Source organism: Taeniopygia guttata, chromosome 3, assembly GCF_048771995.1.
Source record: "Taeniopygia guttata chromosome 3, bTaeGut7.mat, whole genome shotgun sequence".
In the NCBI taxonomy this organism is placed as follows: Eukaryota; Metazoa; Chordata; class Aves; order Passeriformes; family Estrildidae; genus Taeniopygia; species Taeniopygia guttata.
The window spans coordinates 26,494,933-26,522,898 of record NC_133027.1 but is presented as its reverse complement, the minus strand read 5'-3'; the positions used below and the strand labels follow the sequence as shown (position 1 = coordinate 26,522,898).

The 27,966-nt window shown below is 38.7% G+C and overlaps 1 protein-coding gene and 1 long non-coding RNA gene across 36 annotated transcripts in view; one reads left to right on the top strand and one right to left on the bottom strand.

Moving 5' to 3' along the window:
* Window positions 1-27,966, top strand: part of DST (dystonin) — a 286,720-nt gene that overhangs the window by 116,885 nt on the left and 141,869 nt on the right. For 31 of the 35 annotated variants that reach the window (XM_072926480.1, XM_072926476.1, XM_072926483.1 and 28 more), the window contains 6 exons: window positions 10,556-10,722; window positions 23,565-23,677; window positions 23,808-23,914; window positions 24,436-24,555; window positions 24,886-24,981; window positions 25,060-25,187. In XM_072926480.1, coding sequence (XP_072782581.1) covers window positions 10,556-10,722; window positions 23,565-23,677; window positions 23,808-23,914; window positions 24,436-24,555; window positions 24,886-24,981; window positions 25,060-25,187 — 731 coding nt within the window. Of the gene's footprint in view, window positions 1-3,242; window positions 3,919-10,555; window positions 10,723-23,564; window positions 23,678-23,807; window positions 23,915-24,435; window positions 24,556-24,885; window positions 24,982-25,059; window positions 25,188-25,245; window positions 27,921-27,966 lie in introns of those variants that run through there. The other 4 variants (XM_072926472.1, XM_072926474.1, XM_030269480.4 and 1 more) reach the window with 4 other exon arrangements.
* On the bottom strand, window positions 1,642-6,324 carry LOC140683660 (uncharacterized). The gene is made up of 2 exons (XR_012054889.1): window positions 5,088-6,324; window positions 1,642-2,618 (listed from the first exon to the last, which is right to left on the bottom strand). It is a non-coding gene; the product is annotated as an uncharacterized lncRNA (long non-coding RNA).

Here is a 27,966-nt window from a genome sequence, read left to right as displayed (position 1 = left end):
TTTGTGAACTCAGACCTTAAAAAATTTCAGAAAGTTCTAAGTAATGACTCAATAGATTTCTTCTATTTCAGTTTCATCATCATTTTTCAGCTCAGGAACTGCCATTAAACACTCTTCCTTCCACTCTACCCTGCTCTTTGCTGTCAGACCTCTGCAGGATGCTGCTTTCAGTGATGATTCTGTCCAGGTGTTACAGCACTGTCCAGCCCTCTCCAGCCACATGGTCACTTTCTCAGGCCTGCTTTGGCGCATGCAACCTCTTTGCATTTCTTTTGCTGGCCAGCAAATAATTTTTCTTTGCTGCTGACTCCCCACAAACCTTTAAGAAAAAATCACTTTTGATTAGTCTGCCCCCAAGCAGTCCACAGACTGTTCATTTGGTTCAGCATCAGCTGCTAAATTTTTGCCAGGTGGATTTGTAAGGCTGTGGCCTTCATACAGGGTGGCCAGAGGAGGAGGCAGCTCAGCTGTGGTAGCCCACTTCAGTAAATGATGTGCAGAAGACAGAGGGATATCCCATGGTAGGGTCACCATTCAGTTAGACATGCTGCCTGCTTTCTTGGGATGGCCATGAAAATCAGGAGAGCTGGGTCTGGCAACTCTTCTTCTGGCAACCATTCTTGGTGCTGCCCGAGCTGTGTGCCTTGCAGTTCAAGGATTGAAATTTACTCTGCTTCTGCTTTAAAAGAACCAGAACAGTTCAAGGTGTCATCTTTTTAAGGATTTAAAAATGGAGCTATGTGGCCAGTTGTCCTGTTTGTGACTATATGTGATTGTAGGATAAAGTATATTCCACATTGTTTGTCATTAGCCAATGCAGCAGCATTACCTGTCCTTCAGCATTTGTTAGGGTATACTCTTGTGGTATTTTCTCAGCTGAACTCCTAGTTGTTTCTTCTGGAATTCTTCAGTGATTTATTAAGAAAACAGTGAAATTCCTGAGTCTTAGGTAAGAAAATGAGTGCCAAATTCTTAAAATTTCTGGGACTCATCTAAATCACAGCAAGGGTGAGAGAAGCATGAAGTCTCTGTCCTTAATGCCATAAAACCACCAATAAGGAGCAAATTCCTCTTTTTTGTAAGCCATCTCACTAGATATAAAACCCCTCCTGTTGGTGGTTGTGACTTGGTAGTTGAACATCTCTTTCAGAGTTTGAGGAGTGGTTACCAGTACAGCTCAAACAGATCCAAACCTTTTGTTTGTGCTGGCAAGCCTTTATTTTTATCCTTGTTTTCTATCTTGTGCTACTTTGATTTTCACTTTCTATTTGGCTTATGTTTATCTCTCTGTTATTCTGCATGTGACCTTAGGGCTGTGCAACAAAATGCTTGCTGGTTATCTGGTATGCTGCTTTAGTGCTGTGAAATGACATGTCCCATTTGTGCTAAATGCTCCATTACTTCTGCTGTGTTGTATAAACACACAAAAAAGAGGAGAAAGGGATCTTAGGTCTAGGAGTACCTGAAATGCATTACTAGTAGGGTTTTGATAAAAGATACCTGGCATGGTTCGATTAGCAAAGTAGAATAATTTTTCCTGTACAATAATTGCTGTCTATATGAGACAAATAATAAAGCATAAATTAGCAGTGTACATAGGGAGAATGGTATAATAATTTTGCTGACTTAGAAATGCACAAATATTCAACAACATTGCCATTTTAATGTGTTATGCACCTATCTTATGTTAAGAAATTAATACATTTCCCAGTCACAGACATACTTGACAAATTACAGAAATCTATGGTTAAGTGCAAACCCACATAAATCTGCACGAGCAGATTCATGTTTCAGTGTTAGTAATTTGTTTTCCATGTCTTAATCTTAACCTCTTGTTTGTGATTAAGTGGCCTCTAAGACAGGTCAAATTGCACGCACGCAAATTGTTAGTCTAATCCTTTATTCATGCTATATTTGGGGTTTTTGTGCCAAAAAAACTATTGTTAATCTCCACATAAAACTTTGCAGCATTGGTGGGTATAAATTTGTATCTTTCACATGTTTTGTTTAAAAAAATACCAACAAAAACCTCCCAGTATCAAGATAAAGAAACACAACAATACCTGGTGGTTAGCAGCTTTGATCACCCGGATCTCTGGTTTAAACCAGCGCTGAGCTTCCATTCAAGTCTAGTCAGATTAGTCAATGTCCAAGACAGGATCATCATTGTGTTCCGGTGGTTCTCACAGGCTTCAGCGGTAGTCTCTTCTGATCCTTTAGAATGTCACCTATCTATGCTCTGTCACAGTATTCTGTGGTGTTACAGTATAACATTTTCTAAGCGTTACTCTCAAATTTTACCCCAGTGTCCTGAGAATAGTCATCAGTGAGCAACTGTATCCTTGGAAATTCTTTTGAGGCTCATCCTAGATCTTTGCTGTATTATTCATTCTAGATCCTGTCGGTAAATTGTGGAATACTTCAGTGGAACTGGCCTCTGGGGATAAAGTCTCTGGGTCTTATTATTGCAATTCCTTTTCAAATAAGCAAGGGCAAGTCAATGGTAACACCTGATAATGCCTGGCAAGTCACTCTGTAGTTCTATCTCGGCAAGAGAAACCATACACATCGGTCCTTGGTGATGTGTGCTGGTTTTAGCAGATTTCACATATCCATGACTAAAACAAAGATAAAAGTTAAAAATATTTTTCCAAACAAAGTATACTAGAGGTTAGACTTGCTTGCATTTTAAAAGTGTATATTTCTACTTAGTTTTAGGTATAGTTAGATGCTTCTTGGATCTTGGATATTTAGAGCTAAACAGAAATGCCTTACAGAAGCATGGAAGGAGAATAAAGCTCCATTTTTGTAAACAGTAATCTTAAGGTCTGTTTTCTAGATAGACTGGCTTTTATGATTTGTTTCACTTTTACCTGCCAGAAGGTTTAACTCTGCTGCAAAGTTTCAGCCCTAGTACATAGTGTCACTGCCCTGAACAAGCTGTTGTGCTTTTATGATGGCAGTGAAGCAGCAGGTTATATATAGCTGACAAATCAGTGAAAAGTCACATTAGTGGTTATGAAAACTCCACATGCAAATAAAAACTCGATCCCCAGCAAGCTGTCAGAGCAATTTCTGATCCTTTAGCTTAATCTTCCCATTTATGGATCATTGGGTAGGTAATAAAAGCATATGAAGTGCAAAACAAAGCTGCTGACTAAACCCCAGTTATTTACTGCACTGCTTACTTTTGGATTTGGAGTGTAGCTAATAGTTTCAAAGGTTGTTGCATATTTTTCTACTTTATCTTGCTCAAGTTACTAAGTGAAAGAGGAAGTTAAAATGCATGTGAGAAATTTCTATTGCTCATAACTGCTATGTCATCTCTGTGGAAGGCAATCAGCATTACAGCCCAACGCTGGAACAGTGATGTTTATTTAAGAGGATTGGTGGCCAGAAATAAGCCACAGTGTCTAATCAGACACAGGCCCTGCCTGGGCAGTGAGCCACAGCGTTTATTGCGTGTGCATTTCTCATAAGCAAAATGGCTACGTACTGAGGCGGGTGCATGTGAAGTCTGGAAGAAGTTACGGTGGAAAGAGCTGTTCTTAGCTTTCTGAAGAGGATTTAAGTTTATTTAAATATATGGGAATGAATGAAACCGTGTGGCTGTGAGTTACAGACAGCCAGATGGGGAATGTCTGTGGATGTGTGAGGGCTGAAAAGGAAGAACAGTGTTTAGATCCTGCCAAAGCTCCCTTAAGTCCAGATAAACATTCCCCTGGAAGAAAATATTTCAGAAGAAAAAGGAGAAAGAAATCAACTGAGGAGGGATCAGATTCAGTGCACGTTAAAGAAAATGAAGAAAAAAGACAATGTGAAGTGGAGATTGCAGAAAACATCGAGATTCATCCCAAGGGTGTGGGATTGGCCGACTTCCTCCCCAGGAGAGTGACAGTGGCTGGTAATGCTCTGCCTGTGAGTACAGACCTTTCAGTTGATATTGCTAAAGCAAAAGTTTTATTGGATTCAGTTTGTGGGGAGAGCTTTCATGGTGATAATCAGGGGCTTGTCAAGTCTGATGAAACAAACACACAGTTAAAGGAACAACACAACAGCAATTCAGAGAAACACTGTGCATGGAAAAGAAAATATTCACAGGATGATAACAGGAGAGAATTAGCATTCCTGAAGAAGTCCAGTGATTTTTATTATAGAAAAGGAACTACTTTGGATTCTGCTATCCACGTTTTAGGCAGACAACATGAAGAAACTGAGTTAAACATAACCTCCTGCAGAGTCATTGAAAATGTTTCAGAAAGCAGTAAATATTAAAAGTTGCATAATTTTCTTTCTGAAAGTATAAGCGATCCATTGCTTGAACAAAAGAGGTTTTATCCTGATACTTTACTTTCTCATTTTCCAAAAGAAAAGGCATTATTTAACATTGCACCAAACAGGATCAAGGTAAATATTTTGATACAGTACATTATCTTTGAAAGTTAGCTTAAGATAAGTATTTGAACAGTAATTTTTGTATTACAAAAATATCTTCACTATGCTGTATATTAACCTTTTACCATGCTGAGATACTATGGATATTTGTAGAACAGAACATATCACTTGATCTTTTTCAAAGGCTATGTAATAACTCTATGCTTTAGGATTATTGATACATTCTTGTCCTATTTTTCTCTCTGTAGTTTGATCTGCTTCCCAATTTCGGAGAGAGATTTTCATGTTAAAATGTTGCTAGAAAGTGGAGTGAATTTTAGAGTTGTCATTCAGTTTCTGCAGTAAATTTTCTTACCATCTCTTCATGGTCTTGTAAATCCTTTGGGTTTTGTATCAAGAAAAGGAATATTTCTGATTCTCTTCACTAATGGCCAGTAGGAACTGAAGAATGATAGAGCTATGTAGGCATCTTGAAATAGAACAAGTGACCATTAACTCTGTTAATAGCACTCTACACTTCTTTTAAAGGATCTTTCCTCCCAACCTGTCTAGATGACCTATTAATATTAATTATTCAAATTCCATCTTCCTCTGAGGGTAGGAATATTTTGTTTTTACAATAAAAGAAACCAAAATACAATCTTAGTTGCAGAATATCTGAAGGGAAACAAAGTTTTGGTAACCATGCTTACCAATTCAATCCATATTTCCAGTTTTGCTCCACCCATCTTCAGGATAACTGAAATCTGTACATGTGAGTCAAATGCTGATACCAGGATCTGGTCCAAAACTGATTCCTCTTGCTCAGTGGGGACATCTGAGCTTTCAGTTGAATGAGCAGAGGGAATGGGCATATGCCAAAGGCACTTTCCAGCAGAGCTAACTAAATGTCTTTTGCTTATATAATTTACTTTTCTAACAGGAACCAAACAATACTTTGCTTCGTTTTTTAAACATAGATAACACACCCAATTACAACATGCAGTTCACAACAGTAAAAATAACCTCCTAATACACACAGAGATCTTTGCCCTCTTAATCTTAGCTGGAATTCAGGAACAGCTTAGGAATGTTCTTTGATTTGTACAAAACGTCACTGTTGAGTAAGAGGGTATGAGGCCTTGTCTGTTCAGCTAAGCATGGCTACTTTTCCCTGTATAATGAAAGTAATGTAGCTTCTAATACTGCTGCTCTAATTACTCCAACCATGTCTGTACCTCTTGTTACTGCAGAAGAAGGAAGAAAAAAGAAGATTTCTGTTGAGCACCTATATCAACTGATATTGAGAAAGCATTGCATGAATATGAAACTGCTGATATATCAGGCTAAATGCCTCGGTTGCTAAAATCAGTTCAGTTCCCTTTCTCAACCCAAGATTCTCAGTATAAGTAATTTTAAGAACACCAAGGTTTAACCTCTAAACAAAAGCAGGAAAAACTAAATTTCAGGCTTTAATTACTGTACAGACTCATAACCGCTTTCCTTCTGATTGTTTTTGAGAACTAAAAAAGCATTTTAATGTCTTATATTTCTGTGGTTTTTATACTAACTGTGAAACTGGTATTTATGAGTTTCAAAGGTCGTGTTATTGGCCTGAGCTGGCACACAAAGCTTTGCAGTTAGCAATCTCAGCTTTACCATTTTCTTTACTGTAATTACAGAGATCAGTAGCCTTCCCTTACCTTGTCAATTTACCTATGCTGTAATGTGCTCTCAGCTTAGACAGTGCCTCAGGTCTGGCTGATAATTGAAAGCATGTTGGCTTTTCAAACTGAGAAGCAGATACCAGAGGAAACTAATTGGTACAGTTGGATAATTTGCACTGTAACAGAGATACAACATTTTACCTTCTGAAACAGTATGGTCCCCTCTACTGAAATATATTCTTTGAGTTTCTTTCTGTGGTAAGGTTCCTTATGCATGTAAAAAATTATAATTTTGTGTTCAGATATGTTCTACTTCATTGCCTCTGTTTTCCTGATTACAGAACTCAGCTTAGAGGGATCTGCTGAAGCATTGCTCTTGGCTACTCATTAATAGCTTTGATAGAAAAGTTTCTTACTTTCTGCTGAAGCCTAATGAACATTTCTCAGATCATAGTGTGGCCCAGGAGAGAGATGATACACCACCAGAATCATGTATCTCTAGCTCATTATGTACTTTTGTGCAGTTTAGTACATTATGTCAAGTTTAGTCTTGCTTCAAAACATTTGGGATAAGATGGAATCAGAGGGTAGACTTCCTGCTATCTCTTGAGTCTTGCTCTTCTCTTTGCGATGTGAAAATGAATCACAGAAATCCACCATCACTGTTGATATCTTGGAAGTCTTCTCCAGTCTGCTCTGCTCTTTGGGCTACAAACTGCATCACTAAAATCAGTGCAAAGAAAGAGCTGGAGGTCTTTTGGTGTTTGGATTTTATATTCTGTGTGATGCAGGGGTAATTTACAAGCTCAGAAAAAGCAGTAGCAGAAGTGAACATGTTCTCCCAGTTAGAAGCAAGAGAAGTGTTTAGTGCCAGTTAAGACTTTGATCCTGAAATAGAAGAACTATATAGAGAATTACCTCTGTTGCTTTTTCTTGCATAACTTTTAATTCACAGGCTTTGAGATAATTTGGAGAACTGGATCTCTGGCAAACAACTGCTCAAACTCATGCAAATGCTATAATTCATTCTTTCCATGCTTAAGGAACAAATGTTCTCTATTTAAGCAGTTTATAGTGAGTAAATGATAGGCTTGTGGGATACAAAAAGTTCACACAAACTTTGCTTGGAAGGAGTACATTTTATGAGTAGAAGATTTGATTTCCCCTTAATTTATTTTCTATTCTAGCATTCTTAGTTTAATAATCCTTTGGTTTTTCTTCTATGGGAAATGATGTTAGAAATATTGACGATAATGCACAGTTGGTGGATAAGTATCTCGCTTCCTCTTACAGCTTATTTTATTGTGGTAGTATTTTACTTGTTAAGAAGTTTTAAGTTAATAGGGCATCTTGCAAACTAGAGCCTGTATTTGTAGGTGTAATAAATTATAACCATTTGACTCAACATTTCAATTAGAGTATTTCAATTTCACTTAGAGTATTTCTACTTTTAAAATACTATTTCAGTGTTTATTAAAAATTCTGAAATATTAGCCTTGAAAGCTGAAATACTTTATTTAGAGAACAGAAGTGCTCAGGCTGTTTCAGGTCTCAGGCTGATGTTAATGTTCCTTAACCTGTGGTGAAATGGGATACCTTTATGAGTGAAAAGCCTTATTCTTTCTCTTCAGATGGCTAACTAGGGTGCTTGGAAGATTTTGGATCAAAACCCTGTTGATCTTCGTGTAATAAACTGAATTATTGTTTTAGCCATCCAAAATGTCAACTGTGAGCTTCCCTAATGGTCATATTCAGAATAAAAATTCTTGTGTTTGTGTCCATGGCTAAAATGTTGTTTATATCTAACACCAGATACTAGTAGAGTATTCAGAAGTTACCTTGATGTTTGAAATTACTTGTTTCCAGAGGAATCTAATGTGCACTCAAACATGCTGTGTTTGCACTCTCTGCAATGTGAAGTGTACAGAGCTATCTGCTCAATTAACCATGAAGGAAGCTAAGGGCTTGAACTCAGCAGTAAGGAAGGGCCATTAGCAAATTGCATTGTTAGCTTGCTCATGTTAGAGTATATTAAAAAATCTGATAATTAAGGATTACACACAGAGGACTTTCTGAAAATGACAGCCAAAAATATAGTTTTGGGTTTGTTCTTTTTCTTTTTTTAATGCTATACATCTGGCACTTGGAGATGACATCATCTCTTTCAGAAACGTTGTCCGGATAAGCAGTGCATGGTTGACTTCATTTATATTGTGATCTGGTTGTTCTGTGATGAATAGAAACTAAACCTACTGAAAAAACATTTAGTTTGCTTTCTTGCTTTGAAATACCAAACAATAAAGTTAACCCACGGAAAAAAGTCTTGCACTAAAGCTGAGTTCCCTAGATTTTTACAAGAAAATTTTCGGAGTGATTACAAGTTGGTCTTTTGCCACATTGTATTTTCTGTTGTCTTTACAGACACGATTCATCCCATCTGTATTTCATTCAGTAAATACTCTTTGCAGGATTTTAATACCTAGAAATTTTGATACCTAGGAACAGCTGCATGTGTTCTCTACTGTGTTTTGAAAAAAAAAAAAAAAAAAGGGTTTTTTTTTCCCCTTTTGTATGATCTTTCTTCAAAAATGTGCTGAAGCTGGAGACAATAGGATGCAAAAAATGCAGTCAGGTTATTTAGGGGCTGGTTGAACCGTTAAAATTGTTTTGCTTTCTAGCATTGGTGTTGGTATGTTTCACTTACGTAGATCCAGCAGATACAATGGCCTGTGATAGGTATCTGAAGGACTGCATTCACAGCTTGTGATTTTGTGGTTACTTGAATAGAAAGTAATGTAATTTTTTTTTCTCTACATTAAATTTATTTCTAATTTACTGTATAGGTGTAAATGCTCATCATCCCCTGAAAGTGTGAGAGGTAGTAAAGCAGAAATTGTGGTGAGCTCCATTGCCCTGACCATCTCTAAGGCTCTTCCTCTAGTTCCCTGCTTCCCAGTGCTTCCCACTATGTTGTCTTGGGCCATGACATGGCAACATCAGTAGGCAAGTTACACATCATTCTTGGCACTGTGATTTGTGTGGCTCTAATTTAAGAAAACCCCATAAGTTCCAGCCTAGCCTGTTGGAATTCCCCCTGTCAGAGCCCAGACAGAAGATATCTTTGTGTGCAGAGATTCTGAGGCTGGGAGAATTTGTTATGACCATCCCAGCTGACCTCATGAGTGTAGCTGCTTGGTTTATGCTAGAATGGATTGCTGGAATTGGCACAACTCAATGTACAGCTCTTCTGCAGCAAACTCAAGCACCCAGGGTTGTTTGTGGGCAAACCTGCCCTGAGCTGTGGCCTCAGGCTGGCCCTGGAGCCAGAGTACCCCTGCCTCTCTGCAGGGCTGGGTGTGTGCTGTGGGGAGCAGCCTCTTCCAGGGGAGCTCACAGAGGTGCCTCTTGTCTACCCACAAGCTGTGGCATTGCCTCAAATCCTCTTGCCCCTGCCCAAGCAGCTCTGCCTGCTTTTCCTGATGGCTGAGCTACATATTGACGTTGTTATACAGTGCCTTGTGGTACATGGGCTCCTAAGTAGTTCATAATAAACACCTTATATTGTCTCTTGTTTGGATAAGTGGTAATAGGTGGTCACTTAGAAAAATGAAAACATGCTATAGCCCTTCCTTTGCCAAGGCACATCTTATTTTTCTTCCTCGTTAGAGTTTGCCTTTACACTGAGTACAATTTCTGTAACATGAGGTATAAACAATACATGTTTGTCTGCTTCATATTTATGCTGTGGTAGTTTTCCAAAGAAACTAACTGAACTTCATTAGGGGATGATCTAATGTAGTATTTGTAGTATAATAATAAAGTAGTATTTGAATATAAAATTCCCAATACTTTTCTGCTTTCCCTGATAAGGAATTGATAATCCTTAGATATTACAAAACTGAACCTTCTTGACCAGACAAAATTTCTATTTATAATCCTTCAGTCTTTTAGTCATTCCCAAAATACTTCTCAGAAAATTTTGTCTTAAAACTGTTATCAGTTTTCACTCAGAATTACTGTTTTGTCGCTGAATTCCAGAACATGCACTATAAATCAACCTGTTTTAAAAGAGGAATTTCATAGCTATGAATAATAGAAATATAGTTATTGTATAAGTGTGCCTATATACATATAAAACATATTGCATTTTATATATATTTATATAACATTTATACATAATAGGTGTCATTAAAAATAGACTGTATTATCAGCATAAATAAACAATTAAGTATTTTGCATTATGCAATAGTGTTATATTGTACCCAGAAATTAAGAGACTGAGAAGTGGCTAACTGAAGAAAACTGTGAATTTTGTATTTCATATTGAAGATACTGAGAGTGCATAAGGATAATACACAAAAGAATATTAATACAGTACCTGAAAAAGAATTGTATTCATGTACACAGATACCAGACAATAAATTCTCCAGCAACGAAGAGTGATTTTTCTGCAATATTTTAAACATTCTTATGGATTAGATGTAACTGTAATTTTTACATTAACTTTGTTTTAGATATCTGATATCCATGTTACTGGGGAGTCAGAGGACATGTCTGCTAAAGAGAGACTGCTCCTGTGGTCACAGCAAACAACAGAGGGTTATGCTGGAATACGTTGTGAAAATTTCACTACCTGCTGGCGCGATGGAAGGTTATTTAATGCCATCATTCATAAATACAGGCAAGTACTCTGTTTGCTCCCTTGGAAAATGTTAATTACAGCATTTTAATATACAAAGAAAGAGGGCTCTTGCTTTATGTTGTAATAGAACTGCAGCTGTGGAGATGACACTGATTCTTCCCTGGTGATTTCCTGCTCCTTTCAGCCAAAGGATGCCTTGTTAACTTTGCATGTCCCTCCTTAGAGAAGTACTTCCAGGACTCCTGTACATCTTTCATGGGGCGTGTTCAAGCTGCTATGAAGTATGTTTCCAGAATTCAGTCTTCTCCACAGTCCTTTTTTGTCATACTGATGTTTAAGTGTAGGTGAGGTAGAGGCAGAACTGATCACCAGAGTCCGAAACTTCAGTGCTGGTGAAAACCATACTGTATGACTGTATGATATGTCTGAGATCCCCATCCTCTTCCTTGTGTGATTTTACCCTTGGATGGCTCTGGAGTGTAGAGCTTCTTCAGTGTTTGTGTGTGGAGCCCAGACCTACTCTGAGATGCATTTCCTGTAAAAGGGTGTTCTCATGGAAAATGTGACCAGCTGGCTTGAATGTTCTCAGTCTGAGAAGAGATTTGTGCTTTTGTGACCTTACCCTTACAAAGTTAAGCAGACATTGTAGAGTCACTGGTGGCTGTGACTAGAGACTAAAGGGTACAGAATATTAATTTGAAATACAGCTGAAAGTGTCTGCTGATAGGAGAGGATTTCTGATTCTGGATTCTAAGCGAAAAGAGGTCTCTCTTGACAAAGCTGACTTTGGCATCAAGCTTGCCAGAGATTTAATCATTGATGTGCTCACTGTTCTCTCTTGGTTGGTGACGTCTCTTCTTTATTGTGTATTTTTTCGTTCCTGAAATGACTAAGAAGGTTTGTGTCTTAAGAGGGCCACGTGGGAGAGTATTCTGCCTGCTGGGTTAATCAGTGTGTACTAACTTGTCCTGCACGAGGCTTTGTGGGCTTCTCATAGCATGTGTAGTTTGTACTCTATGCCCTGGAGAGCATAATAAGGAAGTTTTAAGGGTACATGATTTCATTGGTGTAATTTGAAGGAGTGTCCACAGCAAAGGCAAATTTGTGTTTTTTCTTGCATATCCAGTGAACAGAGCCTGGAGTAGATTATTTTGTTCTTAGATTTCCTTTTGTGGGACCAGTTGGCCCACCACAGAAGGTGGTCTCGGTAGACACAACACACACGTGATCCTTATGGGGAGTAGGACACTAAAGTAAAATGAGAGACAGGTGCAGCCTTTTCCTCACAGGCTGTGTATAAAGGCTGCAGGCATCATGCACAGTGCTGAAAGTCCCAGAGAAGCTGGCTGTGGCAGTGCATAATTTTGTGGTAAAACGAAGCTGCATCTCAGTCAATGAGGTTGTTTTCTGACATGCTTCTGTTCTGAGTAGCTGGTCAGAGAGGAGGTGCATGCCAGCAAGAAAGTCTTTTTTAGAAACATTGGCAAGACAAAAGGAAATAGCTGGCAGAAGACGAGTCTGTTTTATTTGGGACAGAGCAACCAGAGGAATGAACATAGCACAAGCAAGTATTTGAAAACATAAACAATATGAAAGATACAGAGGGATTGGAGAGAAAAAAAAAGGGAGGAACTTAATGAGATGAAGTAATGGAAAATATTTCCCAGAGCTTCTTCAGAGCTATGTATCTCTTGCACAGAGCAGTGTAGCCTTAACTGCTCAAGCAACTGATAATTATGGTACAGATCAGTTAATAATGAAAAACTTGATTCCTGTCCTCCAGCTGTGCAAATGTTAAAACCTTGGGATATGACTGAATTGCTTTGTTGGATCACTGTTTCTGGCATTACTCCGTGGGTTTCATTGACAGTGTTTCAACAGGGAAGAACAGGCACCTTTGACTCCAGTGTGTTGCACAAAGCAAGTGATTCAGTGACTGGGGAGCAGAGTCCCCATTTTGTGTGCTTCTGTGCCAGTTTCCATTGAGCTTAATTTCTTTCTGTAAACATAACTTCACCTATGGATTTTGTCCTTCTCAGGAGTTTTCACCAACCTTATCTAATGTGTTTTTGCTGTGAGAAGTTACAGGTTGTTGGATTCCATTTCAAATGGAATGAAAGTAAGATTCTTCACTGATTTCAATGAGTTTCTGTGTTTCATTCCTTTTTTGTTTTGTACCATTAAAACAGAGATAATAATTTCCAGCTATTGCTCACAAGAGAGGAATGATCTTCCCAAACAGTCATTTGTTATTTTTAACTACATAGTTTTACTCCAGAGACCTCTTTTAATGTTTCATTTGTCTTCTGACCAATAAGTAGTTTAAACACTAAAAGACCTGCACAGTTCTGGCAGTGATTCTCCATTTGCCCTGTTTGTCTGTTTTAATAGCTCCCAGTTTGTGGATCACAGCTGGTGTCAGGAGCTGGTCTGAGCATCCTGTGGGTGCTGCCAGCTGGTGTGCTCCACCAGGGTGGATGACCAGATGTGCCTGCTTGGGCAGTAGGGTGGGACCGTGGTGCTGCCATGTGGAGAACCCCATGGGGGCACATCTGTTGGTCGTGTTGCAGCATGGCAGCCCCCTGCACCAGGTGTGCTGTGCTCACTGGAGATAATTCTCTGTACAGAGGCACCCTGGGGTGTGAGGAGTATCAACCTTGAAAATGGGGGATGGAGCTCTTCAGGTGGGACTTGACTTCCAGTCCTGAAAGGGCTTTAATTGGGCTCAGACCTTATTTTAAGGGCATGATATTAAGTGCTATGACAGTAAAACCCAGAAGGCTCAAATACCCAGATTTGAATCTGGAACTGCAATTGTGCTGAGCCACAGTAAGCTGGGTGTTGGATGGAGGGCACATACCATGCCAGGGCACAGCAGCTGGAGGTCCCTCAAGAGGTCCATCAGGGCAGGGCTTGGCAGTCAGGGCTTGTTCCACTGCCCCAGTCAGGTGTGGGGCAGCCGGGGGGGCACCAGGGCAGCCCTAGCCCTCTCACTGGGACCTCCCTGGGGTTGTGCTGGAGCTGGACCTGCCACATGTGGTGCCTGCAGCTTGGCTGCACCACTGCAGGGGCCGTAGCTTAGCTCTGGGCCAGAGGTCAGAGCACCAGCAGCTCCCAGAGGACAGCCCTGGTCCACAGCCCTGGCACCAAGGCTGAGAGACCTTCTCTGGATGCACCATCGAGAGCACAAGCCATATGAGTCCAACATGATCCCTGCAGTCAGTGGTCCATGAGACAGGGAGATGTCACTGTCCAGTTCCAGGTGACAGGATAGGAGTGGCAGGTCATAATTACCTCCTCTCCAGGCATATGTGATTTTTTTTTTTAATTGCAAGTACATACCAGCTTCAAGACTTCAGGAAATTGCTGAAGCTGTGAAGGGCTGGGCGAGGAACTGGGCTGTGACTCAGCTGCCAGCAGGCAGGGAGCCTCTCCCTTCAGCAGAACTGGCAGCCTGCCCTCTCTTAACGGCAGGTTAGAGTTGTTTCTTTTGTTTTTCTGTCTTGACAGAGGATCTTAGCACCTCTTCGTACAAGCGAGCTGAGATTTGTGGTTCAGAACTGCAGGAATAGTGCATGGGCTTGCCATGTCTCCCTGCTCCCCAAGAAGCACGGGAGATATTCCTTAAGGCTGGGAGTTCCCTATCATCACTGTCATACCCACTGCAGCACCTCGGTGGATACTGGTGGCCCAATGGGTGACCCAGGTTCTTCCCTGTGTCCCTATCCTTCCTGCACCCAGAGCTGTGCTGGCAGTGCTCCACTTGCAGTCTCAAGCAGGGATGTGGGCAGTGTAGAGGTGCTGGAGCTCATACACTGGAGTCATTCACCCTCTCTCCTGAGCAAATGCAGGATATTTGTTTTCTGTCCCCTTGAGCAATGAGGGTTGGGTTGTCCGAGCTTCTCATAAAGGCCTTCAGTTGGTTATTTTCTCTCTTACTACTATTAAGAGTATGAATGACTTGCCAGTGATTTTGTAGTGCTCTTTAAATCAAGGAAAGTAATTTTATGAATAATGGGAATGAGAGGAAAAAAATTGCTTTATTTGAGGTACTTGGATCCATATACCACTTGATTTTTTTCCCACCACCAAATTTAGAAAAAAGTAATTTTTTTTTCTATGTGAGAAGATTCTTTATATTTCCAGCAGTTTGCAGTGGTTTGTATTTACTGGGTAAAGTTGAAGATTACTTGGCTGAACTTCTGAAGAGTCTAGAAAGATTCCATTTACATCCTGTAAATGGTTAAATCCCTGGGAACAGGGCTTCACGCTGACCTCAAGAACTGCCTTGGCGGGGGCTCCACTGCAGGCCCTGGAGTTTGGTTTAATCATGGAATCATAGAATGGTTTGGGTTGGAAGGGACCGTAAGGGATCATCTAGTTCCTGGGCATGGGCAGGGACACCTCCCATTAGACCAGGCTGCTCAAAGCCCCATCCAGCCTGGCCTTGAACACTTCCAGGGATGGGGCATCCACAATTCTGAGCCATCTGTTCCAGTGCCTCATCACCCTCACAGTAAGGAATTTCTTCCCAATATCAAATCTAAACCTGCTCTGTCCTGTGGGAATACTTGTCCTTACACAAAAAGACCAAATTATAACATTAAAAAGTGTGTTTTAATACTGGGCACTAACCATATTTGTATTTAAACAGATAAGCTATCACACTGTTTTTAACCTCCACACTTTTCTTCAGATATGTGGTTAGGCCTTTAGTGAAGGTTACAGATACACCCAGAAGATTCAAGAATATGCTGTATGTCTCATCTGTTATATCATTTGCCATTTATAACTTAATTTTTCATTGAAGATGAATGTTATTTTATTCAATATGTTGTGTTGTAAGAAATCTGACTTCAGGCAGTTTCAAAATTACGTGATATTTCTTTTGTACCATCATATAGTATGTAGCACAAACCTGTAAGCCAGACTTTGAAGTTGTAGGCAGACTTTAATCTGGGTGTAATGCCCAGATTTTTCTGGAGATATGACTACCTATACCCTTGAATGTTCATTCAGTCTTAAGTATTTCTAGTCACTAGGCTGTTTTGGGTAAATTATCTTGATTTTTTTTTTGTATGATTGTTTTTTTGGGTGGTGTTGTGTTGGTTTTTTTGTTTGTTTGTTTGGGGTTTTTTTTGTGTTTTTTTTTTTCTGTACATGCCTTTTGACCAGAAAGAAGAACCACTAATTTATTAGAACTGTATCCCAGTTATATCCCCTATATATAGAAACATCTTTTTTTATATAGAGAGTGAAAGCTGCGCTTATTTCAGTAGGAGTCATGCCAGATGAGAGCTAGTATTCTAAATTATAGATCTACATTGCACTTGGCACATATACTTCTTTTACAGCAAATTCAGATGAAAAGTTATACCAAAGTAGTAAACCTATTGTTTTGATCTCAGACTGCCGTGAACCTTTGGTACATAAGAACTACAGGAAATTTCAGTTAAAAAGTGTCTGAAATAGAATTTAAGAAATAGTAAAAATAATAGCTGTAACATTTACAGTTTGTTGTCACCTTTAGGTGCTCCATTAAGGACAATGGCTGTTGATATTCAGAAAACAGACATTATCACAGACAAACTAATCTTATTTTCTAGAGAAAAAAGATTAAGTGTAGAGGATAGGATCAGATTAATATCACACATATGTTTTTTATAAAAATGTGTGCCCTCCTTTATACATTTGATTTTTGTATTCTCACAGCTTTTATAGTAGAGAGTTAATTTCGATTTTAGCATTTATAAAAGGATTCCAGCAAAAGCATTATGTTCTTGTGTAACTAGATTATAGCATTTAATGAGTAGCTTCAGTGGTGCCTGTATGGTGAAAAACAGCATCTGTTCAGGAAGCACTGCAAGCTCAGTTCCCAGTTAAAAATACATTTTTAAAGTTCTAGTCTCAGGTGTTAGGTCTGTTCTAGTAAATGAAGTGGGTCCAGCTCCTGCTTTCCAGCCCTGAGGGTAGGAGGTCCAGCAGGGCTTGGTCTGCTCGGCTGGACCCCCCCTCTGCCCCACAGACAGGGTACACAGGTCCCTTGGAGCTCTCCTGGGGCAGTGCTGTCCCTGGCACTGGGCTCATGCCTTGCCTGGCTGAGTGTGCTCACAAGGGGCCACAGCCACGCTGTGGGAAGGACTAAAGTAACTAAAGGTCACCTTGGTCTGCCTCCTGTACACTCAGACATGTCCAGTTATGTCTGCACTCCCAGGTGAATGCCAGCAACCATAGAAAATGTGAAAGACTGGTTAGGAGAGAAAACGGATAAAATGTACTCAGGTCAGGCAGCAGTGTGACAAGCCAGCAGGACTATAGTATACACGTGGAAGGTTTAAGACAAGAAAACAAGTGAGGTTATTTCATGTAATGGTGTTCCAAGGCTTGCCAAGGCCACATGCAGACAGTTTCTATAAACTTTGGCCCCACCTAGCAAGGATTAGAAATGCTACAAAGAGGGAAGTTGGTGATAGAGTTAAGAGGCACATTTTGAGCACAAGAAAAACTGTTTTTACTGTATTAAAGAATTTCTGTTAAAGAAATACAGGGATCTGGTACAGAGGAGCCTTTGTTACTGGTAAACTTTGTGCAAGGCCTTAATGAGGCCTTAATGACAAAGCCTGTGGTTTTAAGCAGCATACAGTGTAGAGAGTGAGTGAGGAAATGGCTCCTGTTCCCAGAAAAAGGAGGGACAGAGGCTAACAGTGAATGCAGCGTGGAAGAAGTGTAGGTACACTGAGTGCTTCATTTGGGAGGAAGAGGAATAGAAGCTACAGTGTGTTCCCAGAGGAAACAGCAATATAACAGGTCCATAAATGCTAGATAAAGTGAGAGAGACAAATTTTCCAGTGTCACAGTGCTTTGCTTTTGAAATGTTGCTATCATAACACAGTATGCTTTCAGAATTATGAAGTGGATGTTTTTCTGAATGTGGTATAGAACAGAGAAGCTAGATTTATGCCTGCTAAATAACTGTTCTGGTTTGGAACAAGCTGTTTCAACCTTACCCAGGATGATTTGCTGTGTATATATGGTTGGTTGAACACTAAGCTCCTGGCCAGCAGTGCATGTGGAATCCCTCTGATGTTAAAACATGTTGCAACTACTCAGGTACTGACTTGAATACATTCCTTAAGGGGAGGGATAATAGTGCCTCAGTTTGCAGAAACACGTTGAACACCCTTGGGGAATGAATGAGAAAGAAACTAAATATTACACAGTGTCAAGCCTTAAAATGCTAGGGGATATGTTTGAAATAAAGAGATTAGTTGGGTCTGCTGGTTTTGGCTTGCTGTTTTGTGACTTGTACTTTATTGTAACCCAGCTTTAACACAAAGAAAATGTGACTTTGGTTGTGTTGCACCCTCCTTTCTATGTATCTCATTGTGTCGTTCCTACTGTTTTCAACAGGATTTGTTGTGTAGAATAAATGAACTCAGTGTTGAGAATTGGAAATTTGGGAAAACATAAACTGCATTTAGGATGCTTAAAAATATTGATATGCTTTTAATATTACTTGTCTGAGTGTATTTCTAATGGATTTACGAATGGCAAGTTGACTAACCTGGAGCTTAACCGGATACACTCAGAAGAATTCTGTGATGGCACTTAGTAAAGGCTGTATTAAAATAGTGCCAGCAGTGTGCTTGCAATTTTAGCATCTTGTGTTGTGGTGGTGGTTAGCCTTAGTGGGTGTTAGATGGGTGACTTCCAGTCAGCTTGGTTGATCAATTTCAGATCTGAACTTAAAATGATCTCTATATCTGTTGTGCTGGATCCTACTGCTAAGTAGCAGCTGAATAACAGTTTTCTTTTTGCAGTAACTAAAAAAAAAACAAAAACCAAAAACCTCAAAAAAAAACCCAAAACAACCCAAACTGGGATGAAATCAAAGCTTTTCGCTTGTCATTTTAATGGGAATAAAATGTAAAGTTTTATTCAACTTTCTGTTGGAAGGCCAGGTTTTTTAATTCAGGTTTCACAAGTTTCATACTTTCAGATTGGCAAAGACCAGGACATCTAAGGGTGTCAGAAGATCTGATTCAAAAGGATGTGGTGTCTGAGCAGTGGGGGCATATGTGCCAGTGGTAAATCACATAGGGAAATGTCTTGGTCTTCAGAGAACGCTTTTGGCAAATTTGTGGCACATGGAGAAATGTTGCCTCTTAGGCAGGACAAGAAGCCTTTGGGAAATTGTTTGAACTCATTACAGTACCTCACCATTCTTCCTCATTGTAGCTGTACTAATCCCACTGGAAAGCCATTCTGTCAAGCAGCCACTGCTGTGGTCTGGAGGGTATATTCTCAGGATGCAGAGGAGAAAAATTGTTTAGTTGGGTTTCTTCATTGTCTTTTTGGTATTCACAGTTCAAGGAAAAGTACATTATTTATGATTATTTTTGTGGCTTTCATGGTGTGGGTTGAGGTTGATTTATGAGCCTCCAATTTAAATTTTAGCATAGCCAAAAATTGCTGAAGTTGCTGTATCATTACTGGTTTAGTAATAATGGAAACAGCTCTTAGTACTAAGAGTGTAAAAACTGATTTTAAAGGTACTGGAAGGACTACAGATCCTTTCTAGTTTCATTCATGTTTGTACTAAATTTGAAACCTGCATTGCAAACTTACTGCAAAGTTGTGATTAGGGTTTGTTTTCCATGGCTAAAGATGAACTCCACATTTATCTAAAAGATCTTTGATATTGCAATGCCACAGTTGTGTATTTATCTAAATTACTCGGTATGGCAAATTACAGGTAAAGCTTTACCGTGCTAACAAAGGTAGGACAGGCAACTTCAGTAGGTTTATTAAATTCAGTGCTTGTCAAATCAAGGGCATGCACAATAGAAGGAATTACCTGAGTTAGCTCTGTATATTGTTAGGGGATTAATTAATGTTAGGGCACCTGACAGCTTTTGCTTTTCTTATTTTAAGTGCAGTTAAACATTCATTCTTTTTCTGTGGGAAGTCTTGATAGAATATGTTGGGATGTCTGAAGAATAGACATGCATCTGTAAATAGTTAGTGTTTCAACTAAATATAAGCCAAGAATGAAATATCCTTTAATAGCAGGTTATTACTCAGGCAGCATACAGAGTTTTGACTGAGAAAGAATTGTGGAGGTTAAACAGTTTTGATGGTTCATGTAAATAACTTCAGGTTTCTCAGCCTTCTGAATGCATTAACAGAATTTTCATGTGGAATATTACTTTAATATATATGTTTTAGTAAAATTTAACATTGTTGTAACTTGAGCAAGTGTCATCCCAGAAGAGTGAGAAGGATGTGATTTCTTCGCCATTGAGAAAATAAAGTTCAGTTAAACATATTTTTCTGTTTTGAGGTATTAAATCCCCTTCAAATATCATATTTTATTTTAATGGGCAAATGTTATAGCTGCTTATTTGGATCTTAAACTATTTTGCTAGGTATTAAGTTCTGGCAATGAGAAGATCTACATGTACCTAATGTTATTTATTATGCACAACTCTGATTTCAAGGAGTCTCTGCAGACCAGAAGTTTCTGCTGCTGTTCATACATTGTTCTCTTCCCTCTCTTTGTGGTACTAGATATTGTTTTCTGAATTTATCATAATTTTGTCAGCTTCCTAATTCATGTTTTATTATTTACACTTTCTTCCCCATCACTTCTGATACAAATTGTATCTAATTTCTAACACCTACACTAAGATCTCAAATGGCAGCAGCACTTTTTAAATAAATTAAATGATTAATGACTCTCAATGTGGAAGCCAAACCCTTGACTTAGGTGTGGCTGCAGCAGAAGCATCTTCTTTGCATGGAATGTTCCAACTCGACTGGGGTTTGGGATGTTTGTGTGTTTTCATGGCAAGGCCCCAGCCCACTGAAAAATCTGCCATAAGATGACTCACAATATTATGACAGAAGGTAGAGTCATTGTATGTTACTTAAAGGGCATTTAGTTTAATTTGTTCTTGATTATGCATAAAACTACTTAATAATGCTATGCAAGTTAATATAAAATATATTTATAATACATTACAAATAACTTCTACAAAACTCATATATTTGCTCTATAGCCTTAAAAATGCATGGACAATGCTTTTAAATCTACTTCAACGACAACAATTAAATATTTATTAGAGGATACTCATCACAACTGTGATTTCAACAGTTATTTTGAGTTTAGTGGACAGGTATATCTGCAAGCTTATAGCATGTAAAAATGGCATTTATTTCTATTTAGAATTGCAAAAATCCCCACTATTAAACAAAAGGAACAATATGGTAATCAGTGATTTCCTGAGCCATGTTTTTTTGGATGCATTTTGCTCAGGCAAAAAAAAAAGTCCTTTACTGAGCTCTGGTAGGTAAACTCCTTTCCCTGTGGATTTGTAATATATCCCTCTAGTACTTGTGAAGAGGAAAGGGTGATCTGCAGAGGGGGAGGCCCCAAGCCCTAGGCTGCATGATCTTGCTGTGCCTTGTGCCAGGTGCTTTTGCATTCAGGTGATAATACTTGTCTTTTCCCTTTTGTAAGCCATCAGTGGACTTGTTCTTAGTCAGCTGTTGAGCCTTATGTCTGCTTTAAAGAGCCAAATACATGCGCCATTAAGACAGGCATGAATGCCATCTTCTGTAGTATTTTCTTGTACATCAAGACTTTAGAAAAATATAGACCAGTTAATCTAGTTCCGTATACTATGTGCTAAATGTATAATTAACTGGAAATGACAGTATTCATTGCAATTTTTCCTTGTTCTTAAAGGGAAACTATTATAATCCAATGCTGGTAGGAGTTGCAGGGATGGGAAAATATGTTTAAAAGGCGTGGAGACATCTCTACATCTCTACAGAGCAGGCTCTTCTTCAACTGGGTGATGAAGCTGCAGAACTGATATAAAATGATTTATTATGAAAGAGCAGTTGTTGTTATTGATTTCGTTACCTGTGTCGCTGTGAGAATGTTACCTCTTCTTCAACTAAATGGAAGCTTTATTCTAAAGAGATTATTGTGTCAGTGTCTCTGCAGCTTGCAGCTTGTTTTCTGGGAATAGTCAAGGCTTTTACAACATGTCCTTTCGTGTTCTGAAAGTTGGCAATTGAGCAGGCAGTGCAAGTGATTATTCTTGGGACATTTTTATCAAATGTGAAACAAATGTAAAGAAGGCGGGAGGAAAATAATAACCTAAGCTACAGTGTTACAATTACAAAAACCTGATTCTCTTGTCAGAACTGCTGTTAAAGCAATCTTTATTACTCATACCATCTCCATTATTGTGGCTGAAACAGGAGATGGAGGTGCTCAGTTTTCTTTTCTAATACTGTCTTTTATTTTTCGTGGATTTTCTGTGCTGCTGAGAGCAACAGCTGATATTGGTTTCATTGCATTGTTTTCGTTGCACTGAAATTTGGAGAAGAACAGCGTGAGCTTGATCATGCTCCCACTAAGCGTATTGGAAGTGGAAAGTCCCGCTGCCTTAGGAGGATTATATTGCACTGCTTACATTTTGTTATTATTAAATGTTCTTTCAAGGCATAATGGGTGCAGTGTTATTATCTGTCTTGTAGACTTGTCTTCAAAAGAACACAAGGAACACAGTGATGCTAAATGGCTGAAAAGAAATAGATTTTTATTTACAGTGCCCTTGTAGTTAGTTCAAAGACAAAATTGTACTGAGTTTCCTGAAGTTAATACCATTTTGTTATCAAGGGAATTTAGGGTGCTGCCAAATGAAATGTTAGTTTTGAACAATTGTATTTAACAGTTTTATTTCTATCTATTGCAATTATTTAAAACTTCTACTTGATAAAATTAAAAAAATAGTTTCTCTAGAAGCAAAAATGAGAAAATTGAAAAACTGAATTGTTCGCTGAAAGTTGTATGCCATTTTTTTTTTTGTTTTAGGTTGTTTTTTTTCATGGTGAGTCTGGTTTTCAGTAGTGTAGGATTTCAGTAGCAAAGGTTTCAGACCCTTGTGGCTCTAGTTGACTTTAATGAGATGAGCTTTCAAATATGCTCAGCTTGTTTGAAAATCCCTTATTTCTTTTGTTGGATAGCTGTGAGAATTCCAAGTGCTGAAAGAGGCAAAGAGTAACACACTGAGAATCACAAGATCTAAAACGCAACTCCTACATAGCAAACATCAATGACAATATTAGTTTTGAAGTTTTGCATTAATTTAAAACATTAAAGTAGTGATGCTGGTAAGGATTATAATTATGAGCCTTAGAAATATTTATAGGCGAGATTGGCTTAAGACAGTTATTCCATTAAAGCAAGCATATTGTGGCTGGAAATGGAATCTAGCAGGATGAGGTGTGGAGGTTTAAGTGCATGGGACTGAGAGTTACCTATAAGAGATTTGGCACCAATGTATATCTGAAAGCAGGGCTTAAATGTGTTTGAAGACCTCTTTAAAGCTCATCAGAAAAGATTAAAGTGATGTTTTTGTGACTAAACTTTGTTACTGTGTGGCTTCTGACACATGCTGAAGAATTTGATACAGCATGACTGAAAACTTGTGAAAGCAGTAGAAAGTAACTCCCTTCTGTAAAAGAGAAAAATGAATTTAATCTCCTCAAGGGCAGTGGAAAGGACAAGGTGTTGAAATACAATGTCAGTGCTCATGAATAAGTATGCATAAGAAAATAGAGGTGTATACAAGGGATAGCTGGAAACCAGCTTGTACATGAAGAGCAGAATATTGTAGTTTTCTGCTGCTTGTGTTTCTCAGTTAGCAGTGGTCTCAGCTTATTCAACTGATTTAAATGAAATTCTTTTATAATGAACACTCTGCTGCTGTGTCTGTCCATGCTCATGGTTTGATTTACCAGTACAGCAGTAATTTGAAACAGGTAAAGAGTTGTAATCAAGTGTTGCTGTTTTTATTTGACAGGCCGGACCTGATAGACATGAATACCGTTGCTGTTCAAAGCAACCTCGCAAATTTAGAACATGCTTTTTTTGTAGCAGAAAAACTTGGTGTTGCCAGACTCCTGGATCCTGAAGGTAAGAGATTTACAGATGGCTTTGTTGCAAAACCCCCAACACTAAAATAAAACCCAATCTGCCTGCAGGTTGTAGCTGTGGGCATTCTTACAACTATGTGATAAAGCACTGTTCTGTCTTGCTCTTTTAGATGTCGATGTTTCCTCACCTGATGAGAAGTCAGTAATAACTTATGTGTCATCACTTTATGATGCATTTCCAAAAGTACCAGAAGGTGGTGAAGGCATCAGTGCAAATGTAAGGAAAACAACACTTGTGTAGTGTGTGAGCTACATTAATAAAATTCTGAATTTCAGATCCAGAATGTTAGCTAGATCTTCCATAGGACTGATGTCACACTTTTCTTTGACATCGTTTTTCTAGGCTGACATTTTAGAGTCTTAGCTGTTTCATGTCATGGGCATGAAAATATTTGTGCTTAACTTAACTTAGCTTAACTGAAAACGATATGCCTGGAGAAAGATTGAGTCAAAGTTCTAACTTTTCACTTGTGAGTTTATAAATATGCCTTTCTGATTCTTACCAGCTTGAAATGTATTAATCTAGAAAATATTTTGTTTTCAGTAGAATTATTTGAGATCAAAACTGAAGACAGTAATCAGATATTCGAAAACTTTAACTGATCTTTAAAGAGCAAATAAATATTGTCTCAGAATTTCAAAATCTATTTTCTATATATGTGAAGTCTTCAAAGCTGAAGCAGAAATGAGTTCTTGATTATTTTCACCTCTTCTGTAATCTGGGTTTTGCTTTGGCAGGATGTGGAAGTCAAATGGGTTGAATATCAGAATATGGTGAACTACCTCATGCAGTGGATCAGACACCATGTCGCGATAATGTCTGACAGAACATTTCCCAATAATCCTGTGGAGTTGAAGGTGAGGGGTGGTGGCTTGGACAGCTTGTTGGAATTACATTTTATCTTACTGACTCAAAGCATACTTGAACAAATGACGTGCTTGTTGATTTATAAAATCATGTCAACTGTAGAACAGTACTACTCCTTAACCTTTTCAAAATATAATCAATACTTTGCTAGCATATGAATAATCAAAAGTAAATCTTTACCTTGTCACTGATTGTTTTTTGTAGAACTCTAGTTTTAAAAGTATAATTATAAGCTTGTAAAGAATATTAAAAGAAGGTTTGGAGACTAAAGTTATATACACTGTAAATAAAACTTGATGTTATTTTTCATGTTTCTGTAGGCACTTTACAATCAATATTTGCAGTTTAAAGAAACAGAAATTCCACCGAAGGAGACAGATAAATCAAAAATCAAACATCTATATAAACTACTAGAGGTAAGTTTTAACATCATTGAAATATATAGAAGTTTATTTTCTGTGGCGTAAAATAACAAGTGCATATGAATTTTTAAGGTCTGGATAGAATTTGGACGCATCAAACTTTCTCAAGGCTACCATCCAAATGATATAGAAAAAGAATGGGGAAAGCTGATTATTGCCATGCTGGAAAGAGAGAAGACCCTTCGGCCTGAAGTGGAGAGGTATGCTAATGAATATTTGACAGGCTTTGTTAATATGTTTCCTGTTGTTTTAAACCATATTGAAATTTGTAAATGTCTTCTTCTATGATGATGTCTTCTATGATGATGATATTATTTTTCTAGATCAAGCATTTCTGCCTTTGTTCAAGGTCTGAAATTCTCTACCTGCCTAGAGGCAGGTCCAGACATAAACAACTTTGGTGTGCTCAGACAGTTGTGATGAACTACATCTGTTCCTCAGATCATCAAAGCACTTAGGCACATATATGACACTTTCTTTGTGCACTTTGTCAAAGTTGGATTTGTACCGCTTCACTGTCTCATTCCATCTTGATTTCATATAAGGACCATCCTCATCCTTTACATGAAATGTGTATTTTTCTTGGTGCACAGCATTGTAGAGATTTAAAAAGGTAGTGGTACTTGGGAGCAAACCAAACATTTAGATGTGGACGGCGTAGTAGCCTTCCATGACAGTAGGCTGTGGGACACTTTTTACATCACTGATGACATATTAAGCACGATTAAAGTCTTGATGCAGTCTGAGAGCATTTTTTTAATGGTATGTCTTTTTAAGTTCTGTGGGAGACACATTTATTAATTTAAAAATCCTCCTAAATGATTTTTGAGACTTCTACCTGTGGGTAGATATAGACGCCTGGATCTGGATTCATTCTGCTTGACTTTATGCATCAAAGGAGACATCTAAGATCTGAATCACTCCCTAGAGAATCTTGTAGCTGACTTTCTGGTGACAACAGGGTGACCTCTCTCTCTGGTTTAGGTACATGAAACTAAGTGTGAGGAATCCAGACCATTGTATAGGAAGTCCTTAGCAAGGGAGATTTCAGTCAGAGGACAAAGACAGTCAGAACTGACCTAACATCTGTCAGGTTTACAAGGGCAAGAGCATGACTGAAGTGGCAGATTCAGTAGGAGGTGTTGATTCACAGCACCGAAGTGTGGACCAAGTTCCTATAGAGGAATACAAAGCTGTCCACACTGAGTTTTCCCTCTTATGCAGAGCAGAACAATGGAAAGCAGCAGCAGAAATACAGCCTGCTAGATCTTGTAGGTTGATCTGTCCTAACCTGCTGAAACTAAAGTGTCTGGCTTCACCAATAGAAATTCTGTTCATACTTGTAGAAAGCAGGATTATCTTTGTTGAGAATGTGTGTAAATGACATTAGTTTATTTCTATTTTTTATATGGTCTGAGCACAGATAAACAAACATGAACCTAACTTCCTTCCCATATTTCAGGACGGGTAAACACACTTATGACAGGTCATATGGTGATAGTCACTACATGTGATGATGACTGTAAAATGAGAGAGAAAGTGTCAGAAAGTGCTTCTGGTTTAGTCACAAAATTAAAAGTATTGATTGATGTGGACAAAATAACATAATGCGTGTTTGTTGCACTGGTTGCCAGTGCATCTCATCATTATGAGGTACTGGTACAGCTGCTGGGGTGAAATTTGATTGTGGCAAAAGTGTGACTAGCCAATACTGAAACCTGGTGAGTAGTAAAACTGTGCTTGCATGTCTGTCAAATACATCTCAAAGTATCAATACAAACAGACAATGTGTGGCCAGATTGGTATATGGGATCAAAATTAACATGGTGTCAATGAGGAGAGTGCCAAACTGAGCTCTAGTTTGCAAAACTAGCAGAGTTTGGCATTGCTGCAGGGGTGTGTCTGTGCCTTTGCTGAGCTCTGCTGCATAGTCGCCTTATGGGATGGGTGTGGTTGTTCAAGGATTCTAAAAGCAGAAAGTGAAATACTGAAAAAATCACCCCATCCCAAAATCTGAGTTAAAAAGTAAACTTGAAAGCAGTGATCATATTTTTCTTACTTATTTTCTGGTTAAAACAGCTGGAAGAATTTGGCTGTGAATGTGGAAGAAGATGAAGAGAAATTTTCAGGGGGACAGTGTAGTGGGACAGGGCAGTTAGTGAAGATGCGTGCTTGGACAGTGCGGGAATGACAGTAGGTTGGATGGTGTATAGGTGTCTCAGATGATATTGTAATGAGTTGATTGACCCTGTTACTCCCCCAGTTTTATTGTGCAGTCCTATTTGAATGAAAGGAGTCAGCCCAGCCTGGAAGTTATTTATACTCCACTGTTGAGTGTGGATTTCTCCCTTCTCTCCTTTTTGAAACTTTCCATTGAAGAGTCTGAGAGACACCGCAAAGAGTTCTTTTAGTTTGTACTTGGTTTATAGCTATTTAGTGACACTTAAATAAAATATTTGGTGTGTCTGTTTCCTAGAGACGCCCCATTGTTGCTGCCTAGTCTGTACTTGCAAAACTTAATGCAAGGTAGGGAAGCCAAAAGCAAGGTAGCGTACATAGCCCCAGGTAAAATCCTTTGAAGAGCTGGCAGAAAATTAATTGCTGGGTTTTAAATGTGCATACTGAAGCCTATATAAAGGAGGAGTCTAGGTGTTTCAAAAGCCAGTAGTGGAATTTCATCCCTAGAAGCTGTACATTTTGCAGGAGTTTTATTTTCATTTTTCAGCAAATGCAAACAGCCGGAAGATCTGTGCTCTGGATGTAAAGATGAATAGCAGTAGTTACAGCTATCATAGCAGTGATTCGCTGTTTAGCAACAGCACTAGTACTCGAACCAGCGTTGACTCTAATGAGAATTTCCTTTCTGTTAATTGTGGTCCCACGCTGATTAAATCTTGTATAAGCTTTGGTAATGGAACCTTAGAAGGGAACAGGTAACTGACATATGCATTTGTGCTTTGTGGTAGATGCTGTTGATTC